The sequence below is a fragment of the Hyalella azteca genome, unplaced genomic scaffold, assembly GCF_000764305.2.
Source record: "Hyalella azteca isolate HAZT.00-mixed unplaced genomic scaffold, Hazt_2.0.2 contig5114, whole genome shotgun sequence".
NCBI classification, from domain to species: Eukaryota; Metazoa; Arthropoda; class Malacostraca; order Amphipoda; family Hyalellidae; genus Hyalella; species Hyalella azteca.
The window spans coordinates 282710-302372 of record NW_025935314.1 but is presented as its reverse complement, the minus strand read 5'-3'; the positions used below and the strand labels follow the sequence as shown (position 1 = coordinate 302372).

Below are 19663 nucleotides of genomic sequence, written 5' to 3'. Positions count from 1 at the left end.
GTCATGTATCAATGAGAAGGTGTGAGGACAGAATGTAGGATGTGAATGTAAATTGTTAATTTTGATGCTGGTCACTTTATTTATTTTCTTCATAATTGGGTTATTATGCGTTCATTATGTAAGCAATCGCCTGATTAGCCATTATTTATAAGTAATTTCTGTGAAGCATCTAGCCTAAATATATACAAGCTTAAAATGCAAGTCTCGCCGAAAAAAACGAATTATAAATTTTGAATCGGCTAAAACGAACCTTTAATAAAGTCAAAATAGTTTCCTAACCTTGGGCAGGGACACCTTGGGCTGGTCGGAAGGACATTCACCAGTCATAAATGAATATAGAACAAGATATGCCGTTGAAGAGTGGGCTCACTAGAGTAAGCTATGAACAGCTTAGCTTCTTATAGCGAGTTTATTTAGAGCACATATTGTTCATCTATCTTGGTAAACAGTTCTTTGAATTTAAGTTTGCCTACTGCGACTAACATGAATGAGTGAACTGTACTTCAGTCCTGTACTTCAGTCGGGGCTGATGATATTAATACTTGAGACGGTGCTAGTAAAAATTACATATTTCGAAGGAGATTTTTGCTGTTGTCGTTGGACGTAAAAATTACATTAGGTATCAAAGTATTCTGAAAAATCAGCGGACATAAGTTGCTTCAGAGATGCGCTGGTATTACACTATTACAGTGCGCAATTCCCAACAGCTTATCAATAAATAAATGGTCAGGCTCTCAGCGTCAACGGCTGCGTATCTTATCAACGACATTAATGCGTTTCACAGTCGACCAATGATGATCCACGTTGATCAGAGGCACTCTAGAAACGTTGAATCCTGACAATACTATTGGCTGATCTTGAGTGCGTGGTGGTACATGATTGGTCCGTGCTGGAGGTGTGATTTGCTTGTAAACAACCACACCACGTCGAGACAATCGCGCGCTGTTGCGCCACCACAAACAACCTCAGCGGCGCCGGTGCTTTGGAGCCAACGTAAAATGATCCCTTGCCCTTTCTTGGGCGCAGCCATGCACCTACGTACCTACCTTCTTGCGTTCTATGTATTGCGTCACAAGTTTTCACACAAAAATGACACGTGATTTGGTATACGAAGCACGAACTGAATATGGATCGAGATCACAAGCTCAAACCTTCTCAGAAAAAACGGCGTGGTCTTGAGCCAAGAATTATTGTTAACCACAATTAGGTCTGCAACTAAACTACACCATGTAATTCAAATAGTTGTAGTAGTCATGGCAGATTAGGAAAATTATTTTTGTGATGGCTTTATTGTCCCATATTTTTATTTGGTGGAAATATAACGAGTTGCGCTAATGAAGCTCATTAAAGAGAAACACGTGTGTGTGTGTATGCCTTACCGTGAAGATTTATTGAGGCCACAAGTAGCAATTAAAATCTCGTAAAAAGGCGACCGAGTACGGGCAGCAGGTGGCGGAACAACATTCTATGTAGTATACGTCGCGAGACGACGAACGCTGGTTCTCCGTTTAGACATTTTAAAGGCTCTATTAGAGAGAAAACTTTATATTGGCATACAGTTCACTCAACTCTGTACGCCAGTCCTACAATTCAATCAACACTGGACTCCAGTCTTATAATTCATTAAAAACCGTACGCTAATCTTATAATTCAGTCAACACTGTACGCCAGTCTTACAATTCAGACAAAACCGTACGCAAGTCTTACAATTCAGACAAAACCTTACGCCAGTCCTACAATTCAGTCAAAACCTTACGCCCGTCCTACAATTCAGTCAAAACCTTACGCCCGTCCTACAATTCAGTCAAAACCGTACGCCAGTCCTACAATTCAGTCAACACTTCACACCCGGACCGGTTGTTATTTTGACCCGGTCAAGGAAAGGTTTTTAAAACCAAGTTTTCGAAAGTTTCTGCCATAACCACGCATTTGCTTTTTTTTACCTAAAGGATACTTTGTGCCCTAGTAATTACCTCATCACTACGTAATTTTCCTTAAAATTGTGACACGATTGCTTCAAATGGATGCAAATCGTTGCAAGTGTGCATGACTGACTACATTTTTATGCTATTAATCCGGGTTCTTCCTTTTGCACCCGTTTCGAAGATTACTGTTTTTCAAGCAGGAAAATTATCTGTATAATTTGATTTAAAATATGAACGAAATGTAAAGAAAATTAGAAATAAAGAGGCAGTTTTTGACCCTGAAATGTGCGTAAAGGCAAAGCCTAGCTGAGTGTTGGCAGTGAGGATAGTATGTTTGTTTACACCTACACAGGTTATATGGCTGTGTGTGTACGCGTGTTTGTTTGAACTTATACAGGTTCTGTGCATGTTTCTTTGCACCTACACAGGTTATGTGGCTGTGTGTGTACATGTTTTTGCATTTATACAGGTTGTGTGGCTGTGTATGTACGCGTTTTTTTTGGTACCTACACAGGCTATGTGGCTGCGTGTGTACGTGTTTTTTTCACTTACACAGGTTGTGTGTGCGTGTTTGTTTTTACCCACACCGATGGTGTGGCTGCGTCCTGCGTGTGTACATGTTTGAGCGTATGGCGCCTTGTGTGGCTGTGAAATGAACATTCGTCAGTACAGCTGATCAAACCGCGCTGTGTCTCGCTGATACTCCCACTGCTGTTAGAACGGTTATATTTCTGCAGTTTGCACTGCTGTTGCCGCTACAGTGTGAACTGCTCTTGCATTCCTACTCAACTGTCGTTAAAACGGTTGTAGTGCTGCCGTTTCAACTGCTACTCCCACTGCTGTTAGAACCGTTGCCATGCTGTTCCTGCGTTTTATTATTCTTTTATATTACGTGTCCACTGCTGTTTTTTTTAACTGTCATTGCACTGCTGTTTGAGCTTGATCAGCCAATTATGTGCTTTTATTTGATTCCTGTTATTTTTTTGATTGCTTAATCAGCTGCTGTTGTTTCGTTTGCACAAACAGCTGCTGCTGTTTCGTTTGCACAAAAGGCTGGTGTAATTTCGTTTGCTCAAACGGCTGCTGTTGTTTCGTTTGCTCAAAGGCTGCTGTTGTTTCGTTTGCTCAAAGGCTGCTGTTGTTTCGTTTGCTCAAACGGCTGCTGTTGTTTCGTTTGCTCATAAGACTGTTGTTTAGTTTGCATAAACGGCTGCTGTTGTTTCGTTTGCTCAAACGGCTATTTTTTCGTTTGCTCAAATGGCTGTTTTTTTTCGTTTGCTCAAATGGCTGTTTTTTTCGTTTGCTCAAACGGCTGCTGTTGTTTCGTTTGCTCAAACGGCTGCTGTTGTTTCGTTTGCTCAAACGGCGACTGCTGATTTGGTTGCTAAAACTTCTGCTGTTCAACCAATAAAACTGCTGCTCCTATTTCCATGGCTAAAACGGATGCTGTTGTTTAAATTGCCAGAATGGCTGCTGCTGTTGTTTGATTGCTAAAACAACTGCTGTTGTTTGATTGCTAGAACAACTGCTATTGATTTGGTTGCTGAAACGGCTGCAGCATTTAAAGGATCGGCGCTGAAGCTCTCGCCCAAAGTTCTGGGAGTTCACACCCTAAGGCATATTTTGGTCTTGAAGTTGGATGAAGGTCAACAATTGAGATAATAAGTTTACAGGCCTAGAATTAGCGGATGTGTTTATTACACGACAATTAATTTTGTTCATCTGAGGCTTTGGTTGTTACGATATCGCAACGAGTGTTGAGTATAAGGCTGTGGCTCGCAGCTGAGCTCGGTCTATTCCGAGGCAGCTGCAGCCAAAGCGCATTCCCAGACGGGGGAGAGGGGACTGAGGCAAGGGTTGGGGGTTGAGAAGAGGGGTTTGGAGGTTGAGGAGAGGGGCTAAGGGTTGATGGCAGGGGCTGGGGGTTGAGGAGAAGGGTTGGAGTTGAGAGAGAGGGCTGAGGGTAGTAGCCGTCTAGAGTCACCCCAGGGCCGATGAGGTCTGCTAATTATTTCCTTGGGAAATGTCTCATTTTCTATGCTCGGTTCATCTGCATGTATGGGTCAAGTTTGGGTAGGAATAGCATTATATTGAAGGCGACCAGCGTTCTTCGTGCAGGGCGAATAGAGGTTAATTCAGTCACAAGATGCTGCAATTTATGCGCGGCACACTGACGTGCTTTGCAATTCTGTCATTCATGCGAATGACTTTGGCTAAACCTAGGATTTTGTTAGGATGCTGTTTATTAAGTCAATGTAAGTTGCCAAAAGTTTTATAAGTTACCAAAATTATGTCTTGAATCCAACCAGTTGAGCTTTTCAGGTTTGAAGTTGAGCTGTTCTCTATAACGTTCGTTTTCGCGTTGAAGGAAATCTAATAATCAAAGTTCCTTATGCAACAATTCAGGCAGGCAAATTGTAACATTGGGCTTGTGTTTTAATTACAATTAATAATCATGTCGCGATCTTTTAACTTGAACATCTCTGTATTAAAGTATGATAATTTAATACAAATTTCTGATGCACGATCGTGTGCTTTCTTTAGCTTGTCTGTATATACGTTGCGCCTGAACTAAGAGATGTTCTTCTTTAATAATCCTCGCTGATATTGTGACGTCAAGACGAAATGTGACGTCAATTCAACGGCAACACCCTTACGCATCCAGACTCGTGACGTACGAACTGCATGGTAAACCTTAAAGATGCCCTTGATAACCTTTCCCTTATATCCTTTGATATATCCTTTGAGTTTGTATTACTATCATGATTTCTTGTGAAATTTAACAGGGTCGAGTATCCTTAACACCCTCTTTTGCATCTATAACACCACATAGTCCAAAAATTGTGAAGCGGATTTAATGACGAAAATTCTAACAAAAAAAAATCTCACGGTATCAATAAGTAAAGTAAACAGATCATTTTCAATGGGATAATTTCACTGTTGATCGAAGTAGTAAAATTGTAGTTTCTTGTCTGGGAATTGAGAAATTACGCTTCTTTTCATTGCACATGTTAGAATACCTCTTCTGTAACTTTTTCATTCTTATTAATCAGACTGTGAGTGCGTTAAATGGAGAACGCTTCATGTTTAAGCCGACCGAACAAACAGCGCCCTTTCTCCTTCGAATGACTGCCCAATTGACTTGTTTTTGGCAACACACTTCTAAGCTATTACTCAATTATCAATAAGAAAATTTTAAATAAAACTAATTCTCTGGTCTTCAATGAAACCTACTTAAAATATTCAATAATCGTGTATGTTTTCTTCAATTCCATCCATTTATTATTAAGTTGTTGGACAAAATGTTTGGATTGCTGTGATATAACTTTGTCGTCGCGAGAGAGCTCTAAATAACAAACCTGGGGCCATACTTTCAAAACTCGCTAAGTGAACTTAAGTACTTACGCTCTATTTTCTAGTCTATGATTGGTGGATTTTGCTTGAAAGTCCGTGAATGATTGGCTGATGAACTTACGATCTCTTAACTTTTTTTTAAAGTATAGGCCCTGTTGACTGGGAAGGCGTGTTTATCATTTTTAAAGATTTAGGTTATGTTATATATCATCATGAGACAAATTTATCATATTTATTGAACATGCTTATCAAATAATTTATTCGTCTATTCCTGTTAGTCGTATTACTCTGTTTCTCGACGAAAACGTTCGTAGCTGGCGTCAACTTTTAGGCTGTAGCTAACGTATTGAAAATTCTCCATCATTATCAGAAATACTAATTTTCTAAACTTATTTTGTTAAAAAAATTATTAAATATGTTATCACTTGAGCACACACTAGTCTGCAATGACGTGATTGTGGCCGTCGGAAATACTTAGGATCTTCAAATATTCTTTGAAAGTGACTTGGGAAAACAACGAATAACGTGCAAAAATAATCAGACCCATTAACCAAAATCATATCCGCAGCCAAATTCTCCCCAATTGACGGCATCATATCTAAAAATACACGTGTAAGTTATTATTCACACGTGCCCCGCATGAAAATGGGGACGTATTTGTCCCCGATCCGACGTATCCGTACTCGTATTTGTGCGGCCCAGTGGGACTCTCAGTTCAGTGTTCACTCCACGCTGCCATTTAAACAGATAAGCTCCTCGGTCCTACCTCAACTGCCTTACGCTTAAACACGTCTTGTTTACGCAGCGGATCATCACGCATGGAAAAAAACTTTAATCAGTTGACATTTGTTGCAAAGTTATAGACTTTTATCGATTGTTCTTCGGGCACTTTTGACTCCTGTATACCGTTCAATGGCATGCGTAATTAACGCTATTTTGTGCTCATTTAATGCGTTGTGTATTGCGTTAAGGTGACAGTTCTTGGTTGTTTAGTTCGTCGGCTTGGTTATTTATTTCGCGTCGTAATGATCATTTAAGTAACAAATTCTGCGGTAATACCATTACATATCTGAGGACAAGACCATCAAATGCTGGAGGGCAATACCATCAAATATTGTAGGGTAATACCATGAAATACCAGAGGGCAATACTATCAAATACTTGAGGGTAACACCATCAAGTATTTGAGGGTGATATCATCAAATACTTGAAGGTAAGACCATCAAATACTTGAAGGTAAGACCATCAATTAAATACTTGTAGGTAATGCCATCTATTACCTACAAGTATTTAATATTTGAGGGTAATACCATCAAATACTTAAAGTTGATTAAACTTTATTTTCCTGTCTGTGCTGCATGCTTTCGAAGAACATTTACGAGTCCAAACTCTGCTAAATTGTACGGATTTTTTAACTCTACAATGCAAACTGTGAAGATATGAAATACTTTATTTAATTGCCTTCTCATGTATTTATCCATGCTACAGTTCTCCCGAATATTTCTTAATTCGGCCAGCACACAAAGCTTGATGCACATGCATTAATTATTTGTTAGATCCCTTCTTAACTCTAAAATATTAGACCAATAGTAAATAATTTCTAAAGACCCGTTAAACTTTTGCATGGCGACTCTCATGATGATTAAAATATAAAAATAAAAGACCGGCTGCTTGTGATCCACGTTGTGTTTAGTTGCACTAGTTGATAAATAATCATTGAGGCGGCATATATAGTTAGTTCGTTGGCTATGTGCTGAATGATTGTGTTCACTGATGATCAACTTGTTGAATGATTATCTGTACTGTTGATCCACTTGTTGAATTATTGTGTATACTGATGATCACTAAGCGTGTTGAGATTGCATAGGGTACATCTGATCCCTGTTGGTCTGCGGATATATCTCGTTTAACTCCGGCCACACAGCTGTTAAAATACAGCTGTAATGGGGCTCACATGGGGTCTGGGGCTCTGTGCAACAATAATCAGGATGCTAGGTCGTCTGAATTTGCTTTGCCCTGTTACTATGTGCCATAGTAGTCTTCTGAAGTAATGTTTAAATTAATATTATTCATGCCAATTGAATTACGTATGAAAGTTTCAAGCGGTGTATCGTCGCCTCTCATATGCGTCCATCATTCGAGCAGCGTAGGCAAACAAAATTCAAATCAGACTCAATGTGTGACACTATGGTAAGTGAACTCGAGTGCTGTATAAGCGCTTATGTAGTAAGGATAACTTGCATTTAAAACCGTTGCTCCGAATTTGATGTTGGATTTATTTTATTTATTTTATGTTGGACGTTGGATTTATTTTTATTTTTTGGGTGGAAAGATCTAACTTATTATTGGCGATCTCGGGTCGGCGTGTGTGGATTTTGTTGAAAAGTCGAATGTTTTTTTGTTTAATTGTTCTTGCAGCAGCAGCAGCACAATTGATCAAAATAAACCGCATTAGTAAAGCGGCGACAGTGATATGCTTAGCATCCTCGGTAAATTGTCAAGGCTGCCCTTTAATTAAGAAAGTTTTTCCATATGTTGGCAGAGAGCTGATGCTTAATGAGTTTAATCAGCGTGTGCAATGATGAATGATGTCCTGAATGATTGTGTTTACTGATGATGAAGTTTTTGAATGATTGTGTAGGCCGATGATCCACTTGTTGATAGAGTGTTTGAACTGATTATCAACGTTGATGAAAGAGTGTTTAAACTGATTTTCAACATTGATGAAAGAGTGTTTAAACTGATTATCAACGTTGATGAAAGAGTGTTTAAACTGATTATCAACGTTGATGAAAGAGTGTTTGAACTAATTATCAACGTGATGAATGAGTGTTTGAACTAATTATCAACGTGATGAATGAGTGTTTGAACTGATTATGAACATGAAGCTGTGTACTGTGTAGTTTGTACTGACTGATTTGGACCGATGTTATTACTATAAACATGAGAGTTCCTGTACAAAGGTTAACCCACTACACAGTTAGCAGCCAATCAGTGACAAGCACGTGATGCATACGTGATCACTGAAGCTGCGCGTCGTCGTTTTCTTCAAATTCGCTTGAGATTCATCGAGGTTACTGCGAAAATCTCGTGTACTCGAGCAAGTGTGGCTTACCTTCACCGCTGAGAATGTGGCCTTGCCATGTGGCACATGCCGCTTCTTTAGCACGTGGCCACTCCTGCCGTACGTTGCCTATTTGGCATTTGCTTCTGCTGCAACTTGTGATATTTTTGCCACATATGTACCAATATTCTTAAATTGTCTCTTATTTTAAATGTTACTGCGATTTCAAACTTGAGGTGTTCGTTCTTGAAATTGTCGCGGATGCTGCATATGACATGCTGATACTGGAGCATCAAAACTGTTAATGTTGACCTCGTCTTTAATGGAAATGCATTCAAGTTGTGTTTGACACTTAAGTTGCGTCCACGCAAATAAATTTAGTTACTTTAATACCCACCACAGAAACTTTTAGCATCAACTCTAATTTGTGACCTCGCAACTTACGTTTGGTCAAGAAAATTGCACTCCTTAAAAAACCTCTCTACTATAACGTCCTTAAGTGTTACGTGAAAAATAAATCAGAATAGCAATGAAACTGAATATTTTTAAGGATAGTTTGACTGATGTCAGTAATTTTTGGTTTCAAAATCACGAACGCTCCTAGAATTTCTGGTTTTAAAATCACGAACGCTCCTAGACTCGGAAAAACCGTTAGCTTCGATACGACAAGATGGGATGAAAAACGCAAGTTCCGCGTCGTGGCTCTCGCGAAGTTCCGGGTTTGAGGATCTGTTGTCTAGAAAGCCGCGAGGAGATCACTGAGCAGACCTCATACGGTGCCTCGTTGTTCAAAGTACATAATTTATCTCGTGCTGTGACCACTTACTGTGCCTTGTGTCACGACTTCTGGGCGCATGGTGGTTGTGCGAGCGTGAAAATTATTCTTAGAATACCATAAACATTTATCACCTAATACTGATTGTACGTATAATTTTCACGTTCGGACTTACTAAGGATAATTTCTGAAAGATGTCAGTTTTAATAAAATGATAATGATAATTTGTAACTGATATAATAGAATAACGATTAGAACTTTTACGATTGAAATAGTATATGTAAACTTGATTTTTATGATTGTAGCCAATATTTCACTAATAGATTTTATCGCAATAAAGTTCCATGAGGGTTCCGCAAAAATGTTCTGCAAAGTAAATTTAATTTCATAATAATTTGTATAATGTTGATACGATTGTTTTGTTCATTACTTGATGCAAATTATATAAATCTTTATAATTGTAAATTTATATATATGTATATATTATATATATATTATATTGCTTGGTGATCTGCCACGAATACTTAATCTCGATGTATTACGAATACATACGATGGGAAATTAATTTCAAAGATGTAGGTAATACGATTGTTCACGATGTATTACGAATACATACGATGGGAAATTTATTTCAACGATGTAATACGATTGTCTAGGATGTATTACGAATCAATAAGATGGATCACGAATACCTATGATGTATCACGATACCGTAGGCCTGTAAAACAAAGAAAAGCTTCTATTGTAAAGGTGAAGGCGTTTCGTAGATGCAGATGTTGGAAGTAAATAACATCTGTGTCTAGAAATAACATTGGTATTTTGTACTGCTTCTGTCGTACTCTGCGACATGTTATTGTCGTGGCAAGCATCCATTGTTCTGTACCCTGACAATACATCACAATAGACCAGAAGCCTGCGTGTAGCAACTCATTCTATATGCTCTCAAACAACACCGGGGCGACATACCGCGCTCAAGCTTCTTGTTTATGAACCTAATGTGAATTCCAGGGTAGAATATCAACTTTCTTAATAGTTCTCAGCCTGTACATGACGTACAAGATCTTGCGGTTCTTCTTATTTTTACATTTATATGTAGATTTTTCACTAAGGTTTTCGCCGATTGTTTATTCTGGTTTTAATAATTGCTATTTGATCGAATAACATATCATGATAATATGGAACAAAGTTGTGTTCATAATTTTATAAGTGATGCCGGTATGTCATGGATCAGTAACGCGTTACTTGTTTTGATACGATGTACAACTTGACATTTAGCAAACCATATCTGTTTCGGGGATCTTAAAAATTGCAACTGTATTAAGAACATCGATATTTAGGTTAAACTGGTGTCATTTTGCTGATTTAAATTCGCGCTTATTATTGAAGCAATTTAGTGCTTCTATCCGTCGACGCTCGGAATAGTTTCTTGATGTTGACTATTGAGAATCCATTTCTCAAATTGCCTTTCGGCCTTCCATAAATATATTCTAAGTGATGCTATGTTAATTTGCGATCAAACCTTCAATAAAAAATAGCTCCCATTGTTGGGAGTGGCTTGGAATACCAACTTTTTGAACTGAAATAATCGGACAAGTTCCACGCTGAAAATTAAGCGTAAATTTTATGATCTATTCTCCGTTTGCCGTGCCTCACACTAAAAATAAATGCCAGGCTCGTGTATCATCTGTATACGAAAGGCATTTTGTTGACGCGCGCTCGAATTGCCACTATTTTTGTCGGCAGGCTTCAAGTCTACACATGAACATTCTTAAATAATTTCACATTGTCTTGTAATAACTCGTAAGAATTTTGGAAACGACGCTAGATTTCGCCTCTGAATGAAGCGGCGTTGGTTTCGTAAAATCATAGTTTCGTTAATGTATTTTAATCTTCGCATTAACGTAAAATCAACCTGAATGGAGACCACTATAGGCAATCATAGCGGATTTTTGGTCTTCGAATAACGAAATGATATCCTTAGCCTAGGCAATGGTGACTAGAAGGAAAAATTTAATTTCATTTTGGTAGGTACATGGGAACGATATGGGTAGGTCTGCAGACGGTGACGTGGTCTGCAGACGGTGACGTGGTCTGCAGACGGTGACGTGGTCTGCAGACGGTGACGTGGTCTGTAGACGGTGACGTGGTCTGTAGACGGTGACGTGGTCTGTAGACGGTGACGTGGTCTTTAGACGGTGACATGGTCTGCAGACTATGACGTGGTCTGCTGACGGTGACGAGGTCTGCAGACTATGACGTGGTCTGCAGACTGTGACGTGGTCTGCAGACTATGACGTGGTCTGCAGATGGTGACGTGGTCTGCAGACTATGACGTGGTCTGCAGATGGTGACGTGGTCTGCAGATGGTGACGTGGTCTGCAGACTATTACGTGGTCTGCAGACGGTGACGTGGTCTGCAGACTATGACGTCTGCAGACTATGACATGGTCTGCAGACGGTGACGTGGTCTGCAGACGGTGACGTGGTCTGCAGACTATGACGTGGTCTGCAGACTATGACATGGTCTGCAGACGGTGCCGTGGTCTGCAGACGATGACGTGGTCTGCAGACGATGACGTGGTCTGCAGACTATGACATGGTCTGCAGACTATGACATGGTCTGCAGACTATGACGTGGTCTGCAGACTATGACGTTTCCTGCAGACTATGACGTGGTCTGCAGACGATGACGTGGTCTGCAGACGATGACGTGGTCTGCAGACGGTGACGTGGTCTGCAGACTATGACGTGGTCGGCAGATTATGACGTGGTCTGCAGACTATGACGTGGTCTGCAGACTATGACGTGGTCGGCAGACTATGACGTGGTCTGCAGACGGTGACGTGGTCGGCAGACAGTGACGTGGTCTGCTGACGTGAGTTGCAGACATAGTGAAGAGCGAGGGGGTTTGAGCTGAAGCCCTTTTCCCTCACGGTGTATGAGGGAAACCCCGCCCCTTTCCCCTCACGTCCCGAGGGCACTCACCCTCTACCCGCCGCAAAAATGTTCCGCAAATAACCGGATTTTGTGCGGAACTCGCCAGTTATGATGGAATGGGAATACAAAACAATTTACGACTGTGAAACATCCGATTCTTTTTTGCGTTGGTTAGAGGAGTTTTTTTTTACAATTTCAGCTTTTCAATGAAGGCTTCGTTTTAATTTTTACAAGCTTTAGATTGCAATAAACAATACCGATTTTTTTACATTTTTCTAACAGGATCGTTAATTAGTTCAACGTAGCTGGAGTTACTCATATTAAGTTGAAGGTGAATGAGGTAAATAAATCTATTTATTCCCACTACTTCAACCTACTAATGGCTCCTGAATACGATATACGATCGAGGTTACATGTCGTTGATGAGTGTTTACAAGTTTCTTTACTTATATCTATAAGTGAGTAATATGAGACACAATTTTACTCTTTCAGCTGCTTGGAGGGAATTCCTCATTGTTTTATAAGTTTAAATTGATTTAATTGATGATGATTAATTTAACAGAAATATACCTCGTGATTCTCTCCAATACAGCGCGTCGACTGACCGCAGTGTCAAGGTATAGGAAAATCAACATAATAAGGATTAGACTGCACAACCGGGAAAAAATACGAATAAGAGTAATTGTAAACGATATGAAAACCGGATAAAAAAACAATCTAAGGCTAAAAACAATCTAGGATAAAAAACAATTGTTGTAGATGCGGGAAAAAGCGACGTCGTGTGTTTGGTTGGTGCACATGTTGCCGGCGCTTGTGCGTCTTACCGTGGCGTAATCGATACGCTGTCTAGCCGACGAGAATACTGCAGCTTCTGCTGCTGCTGCTGCTGCTGCTACTGCTGCCTGCTGCTGCTACTGCCTGCTGCTGCAGCTACTGCTGCTACTGCTGCTGCTGCTGCTGCTGCTGCTACTGCCTGCTGCTGCTGCCTGCTACTGCTGCTACTGCCTGCTGCTACTGCTGCTGCTGCTGCTGCTGCTGCTGCTGCTCCTGCTGCTGCTACTGCCTGCTGCTGCTGCTACTGCCTGCTGCTGCTGCTACTGCCTGCTGCTGCTACTGCCTGCTTCTACTGCCTGCTGCTGCTGCTACTGCCTGCTTCTACTGCCTGCTGCTGCTGCTACTGCCTGCTGCTGCTACTGCCTGCTTCTACTGCCTGCTGCTGCTGCTACTGCCTGCTTCTACTGCCTGCTGCTGCTGCTGCTGCTGCTGCTACTGCCTGCTGCTGCTGCTACTGCTGCTGCAGCTGCTACTGCTGCTGCTGCTGCAGTCACTGCCTGCTGCTGCTGCTGCCTATAAGTTCTTCGCTTAAAACACGTCGCCCGAAAATTATTGTATATCATGCGTCCATACCGCGAGCAAAAGATGCATAAAGTAGGCACGGTCTATAAAATGCCAGTCGACTTGCGAGATTTTCTTGCATGCACGCGGTCTGTGCAGCGGATATGAGATGCCGTTTAGGCTCATTCATGAACACATTCATGGGCCCATTCATTGATAGCTTCTGGACTCGTTCACTGAGTTTTTCACTGACCACTCATGGACGCATTCATGGACCCATTCACGGACTCATTCATGGGCCATTCATGGACTCATTCACGGACTCATTCATGGGCCATTCATGGACTCATTCACGGACTCATTCATGGACAATTCATATTAGACTCATTCATGGACTCATTCCATTCATGTGACGCCAGTCATTGCTGGTAGCACCTGCAGCTGGACTGGCGTGCGTACGAACGCACTGCAAGTGCGTGTAAGTTATAGCAGGACAGGTGTACCTGAATAATGGAATATTGTGTGATCATTCTTGTATATTGGACACATATTCGGTCAAGAATTGCGCAATGAAACTTTGTATTTATCATGTCGTTTGTTGTCAAGTTCGCTTTGAAGAGCTCAGGCGGTACTGTCAAACTCTCGTAGTGGCCTGAGTACACGTAGCAGCCCAAGTACACGTAACGATCTATGTACACGTAGCGGCCAATCTCTCTCTCGTCTGTGATTGGAGGGTTTCGCTTGAAGAGCCGCCAGTGATCGGAAACCGACGGAGTTACAAATCCTTAACTAATTTTGATAGATAAAATAGTGGGTTAAGAACAGGTACTGATGTTCTCGTTAGACTATTGATGAAGGTCTTAGCTAAATGTTGGCTGTTATCCCGGTTTGTGGTCAGACTGATAAATTTCCTTGGAGAGCATTTTTTTATACTGAAAGATACTAATGCTAAATGCCTGGAGAAGATCACTTGTCTGCATTCTGATGTTATTTTAAGTAGAAGATAAGAAAAGGTCTTCCAAAGATCACCTGGCTGGTTTTTTAAGAGATTACACGTGAGAATTGGTTAAAAAAAGCTCTGCAGTGAATAGTTCATTGAATTCATCTCCCTCCCCCCGTCCGAAAAGAAAGAGAGCATCAGAGAGGCGGAAGAGAGGAGGAGGTGGAGAGGGGGAGGGGAAAGTTTGAGGATCGGCCTTGCTCCCGACAGGCGCATTGTCTGGCTGGCTGGCTGGCTGAGATGAGCGGCTGGCTGAGCGGCTGGCTGGCTGGCTGAGCGGCTGACTGGCTGACGGGCTGGCTGAGCTGAGCGGTTGACTGGCTGACGGGCTGGCTGAACTGAGCGGCTGGCTGACTGGCTGAGCGGCTGACTGGCTGAGCAGCTGGCTGACTGGCTGACTGAGCTGGCAGAGCGGCTGGCGATTGTCGAGTGTGTGTGCGTTTGTTCGTGTGCGGTTAGACTGGCTTCAGTAAGAGCGCAGTGGTTATTTCCTGGCATGTGTACCTGTTATTATTATGTACGTGTTTGCCGCACGCTTATCGTGTGCGTTTTTCTGAGCTATGTTGCCGGATGCCAGATAAACTGATGCTCAGTTTATTGTGCAGTTCTGGTAAGAATAATATTACTATAAGTATTTCCGGCGTAAATGTTATCTGGATGCCTCTGCTGGATACCGTATCATTTCTTGATAAGAATAACACGTACAAAAGCTAAGAGGATGCAGTTTCAGCCGCGGTTAAAGTCTTACTCGTCTTGCGTTAAATATTTATTTTTCAAAACACATCTTGGTTATCATGTTATACGTGACACTTCATGGGTATTACGAACGTTGTATTATGGTACAATTATCGTTACATGTATTCATTTTATGACCCATCATAGGTACCAACATATATCTATATGTTGGTACCATGGTATCTATATCATATGCATATATCTATAACAAATATTGGTTATCATGAATGTTTCTATGATAAAGCATTTGTAGTAGTTTATGACAGCCTTTTTATTACCACACTTCTATTTAACTTCACTTCTTGTTGTTTGTTTGTCTGCTACAAATATTGAAATCGGTATTTAACACACTTCTACCTGTCCAATCGATCTGAAATTTTGCACACTTGCGTAAGGTCGAAAACAATGCTTGAATCAATGTACAGAATAAAAAATAATAGTTTAGAAAATGTAAAGAAAATTTTTGAATACCGGTATTTAAAAATCAAATAAAAAAAGTTATTTTACATGTGTAACATCGGAGTAACCTCTTTAGAAGTGTGGTCTTTAAAAAGTATTTTTTAAACGCATATTATTGTTATTTACTTTGTTATGACACATCATGCAAAAATGTTGATTTTACAATTATCAGTTGGCTTCAAAAATTTCAAGATTACAATAGCGTACAAAAGCCGAACCTAGCGCACAGGCAGTTAAGAATTTCAATAGGGATTTGTTGATGTTATTTTCATGTAAGGTTTCGTTGTTATATCATGACACCTACTTAAAAACTATCAATTAACCACCCTCGAATGATCAATTAATTACCCTGGGGCAAATAACGTTCCAGTGAGTGTGAAATAATAGTAATTTGTTTACATGATTGCTGCCTGACATGAAAAACAATGCTTCATCCAACGCATGTATCATTTGTGTATTATATAAATTGGTACTATGTTATATTATGGCGTCAGATGTATTATTTTGTATTGCCCTGTCATACTATTATATTGAACTGTATTGATCTGTCATTTATCTCGGATATATTTTCTAACTTACATTACATGTATGTATAACATAAATAAATTAGAACACGTGATACGTGCTTGAATTTCTCAATGACCTGGTACTAATATAGTATTGCCTTGGCCCAAATGAGTCACATGAATAGCTTCTCAATAGATGATAGAAATTAGGACTCTTTAACCTGAAGTGTCGTATGGTTCGCGGGGTCAAAACTTACAGGGATCGCAGACTAATTATGTAATAGGGATCATTTATAGACGCAGACTTCCTTGTATTAGTGAATACACGTGTCAACCTATGCATGGTGCACGCAACTGGTGCGTGCTTATGTTGCTATGCTTGGGAGGTGACTAGTGTTAGGCTTATGTTGCTATGCGTGTAGCTGTGCGTGCACCACGCAGCAGTTTATGCGTGCACCACGCAGCAGTCCATGCGTGCACCACGCAGCAGTTCATGCGTGCACCACGCAGCAGTTCATGCGTGTACCACACAGCAGTTCATACGTGCACCACGCAGCAGTTCATACATGCACCACGCAGCAGTTCATACGTGCACCACGCAGCAGTTCATGCATGCACCACGCAGCAGTTCATGCATGCACCACGCAGCAGTTCATGCATGCACCACGCAGCAGTTCATACATACAACACGCAGCAGTTCATACATACAACACGCAGCTATGCCAGGAATGCGGCATAACGGAACCTAACGCGCGCTGCGGTCTCGGCCTAAAAAGTCGTCTTTTATTTACATTTTTTGCAGCTTTGTGCGGTCTTTTATTGCTGCTGCTTACACATCCATAGCGTATCTCTGTACCAGACTGAACTTTGTACAAATAAAATTAGTTTTCACTATGTCGTATTTTGTGGCGTTGAGTTGCGTTATTTATGTGATTTACCCGTATATAGTTATTTGTTTTTCAACGTCGCTATTTGTACTCATATTCAATGCAATTACTGTTATTGTGTGCTGTTGTTGTGTCGTTACTTGCGCTTTGGGTTTGTCCCTTCATTTGTACTGTTGTTTAGAACTCCGTTATTTGTGCAGTTGTTTATAGCTTTGTTATTTGTGCAGTTGTTTAGAGCTCCGTCAATTGTGCTGTTGTTTTATGGGTATTTTATTTGTGCTATGCAGCGCCGTTATTCGTGCTTTTATGCAGCGCCTTTCTTCATGCTTTTATGCTGCGCATTTATTTATGTTATTATCAGCACATGTTTACTCGTCGCATGCCGCACTGCTGTTGGCTGTCACTGCGTCGGTCGTTCGTTAACTTGTAGGAGCTGTAGGAATGTTGGCTACCAATAATGCCATTCATACCACGTGTTGTTTATGTTACGCGTTATAAAGTTTAACAAACATTCATGCCCTGTTGTTCTTTATGTAATAGGTCGCCGCTGAAGATTATACGTTATTCTAATTAGTTTATTTGTTCATCTGTGAAGGAATAGTTACGATCGGACCACATTACAGTGTAGGGTCAACCTGTGTCACACTATGGAGACATCAAACCTTCGGCACTTTGGGATCAAATTCAAATCGTTTGATCAAATTTAAATCATCGTGTGATGTATATTCTGAAGTGTTCTCTATCTGAGGCAAATCTCAAGCTTGGAATTTTGACGAGGGCAATTTCATCAAAATTAAACATTTGGATGATGTATATTCTGAAGTGTTCTCTATCTAAAGGGAAATCTCTCTTGCTATGCCTTCAAGAGTCCCGTGTTGTCGTAAGCATGAGGCCGTCGAGAGAGCAATTAGTGAAGTCAAGAACGTCCCTTACCGTGTCCCTCATCGTCCCGGTACCTTGGGTGCCGTGTCCCTCATCGTCCCGGTACCTTGGGTGCCGTGTCCCTCATCGTCCCGGTACCTGAGGTGCCGTGTCCCTCATCGTCCCGGTACCTTGGGTGCCATGTCACCTCAACGTCCCGGTACCTGGGGTGCCATGTCACCTCAACGTCCCGGTACCTGGGGTGCCATGTCTGTCACCTTAACGTTCCGGTACCTGGGGTGCCGTGTCCCTCATCGTCCCGGTACCTGGGGTGCCGTGTCCCTCATCGTCCCGGTACCTGGGGTGCCATATGTCACCTCAACGTCCCGGTACCTGGGGTGCCGTGTCCCTCATTTTGTGCCGTGTCCTCAACCGTGAATAATTTTTTTAGTCTCGTTTTATTATAAGTCTTTACGTTTGATACTGAACCCGTTTATATTCTGCAAAATGATCAGACAGAATTATTTTGGGAGAGTAAGGAAGTTCTTGTATTACAGCCTCACTCACTCTTCTGATAAGACGGGACATAATTAGATCATGAAGGGAAACGTTATTAGTTTTAGCTCCAGAGCGGTATATATATACAATAATTTCAAGTTTTATGCATATTAGCACGAGTTATTTTTAGTAAGGGACACGTCTATAGATTTAGCTGATGCGTGAGCGGCATATATACAATAATTTCAAGTTTTGTGCATTTTTACAAGAGTTTTTAGCAATTTGGCTGCGCAGCGCGTAATATTTTTAGCTCTTAATTGGGCTACGCATTAAATAATATTTCCAGTTCTCGAGCGGCGCAACACGGGATGTTTCCGTCTCTCCAGTTGCGCAACACTTAATTCTCGTAGTTTCAACTCCTGGGCTGCACAGCACGTGTTGTTTTCAACTGCTGGGCTGCGCAACACGTGCTATTTTCAACTCCTGGGCTGCACAACACGTGCTATTTTCAACTCCTGGGCTGCACAACACGTGCTATTTTCAACTCCTGGGCTGCTTTTTCAACTGCTGGGTTGCGCAGCACGTGTTGTTTTCAACTGCTGGGTTGCGCAGCACGTGCTATTTTTAACTCCTGGGCTGCGCGACGAGGGATCTTCGTAATTCCTGGTTGCTGGGCTGCATGTTGTCTAAATTTAGAAGAAACAGCTTCAATGTGTATTTATTTAGATCATATTTGAACGTTCACTTGTACTGATATTAAGGATAATATGGATTTTAAAAACTATGGATTGCTATGGAACTATGGATTAACTATGGTCAATATGGAATTAATACTTGAATAAAATGATGCTATCATCTATGTCTTAGTTAATGTAATAATGATCCATGACGTCAACTACGCTGACACTGACGATATAATTATCAATGTTATCCAGCATCACATCGGTAATATGGATACCCTGAATAGCGAAAACGCATTAATAACATTTACATTGTGAATTAAAGTTACCTACACATCGTAAACGACGGCAACATAAACGACATTGCCATCGTGAGTAATATTTAAATTTACATTTATAACATTGTTATTTAGAATACATATTACACACAAAATAAGTAACATCGTCGGCATCGGTAAGCGTATAAGCGCGTTCTGGACGCGAGTGTAAAACATGTCACTAATTTTTATGTTTTTTTTTTACAGGGGCAGCGGAGTCGATATTTCGTCCTACGCTGTCAACAGTCGTCGCCGAAGCCGGCCACCTTTGCCATCTACGACTCTGAGTCAAAGTTCCTTGAGAAACTCCCGCCTAAAAAGTTAGTAATC

General features: G+C 41.0%; 1 protein-coding gene across 2 annotated transcripts in view; it reads left to right on the top strand.

Moving 5' to 3' along the window:
• LOC108675471 (serine-rich adhesin for platelets) overlaps window positions 1-19663 on the top strand; it is a 53064-nt gene that overhangs the window by 14958 nt on the left and 18443 nt on the right. For both annotated transcript variants that reach the window (XM_018163494.2, XM_047880274.1), the window contains one exon: window positions 19541-19653. In XM_018163494.2, coding sequence (XP_018018983.1) covers window positions 19541-19653 — 113 coding nt within the window. The remainder of the gene's footprint in view (window positions 1-19540; window positions 19654-19663) is intronic.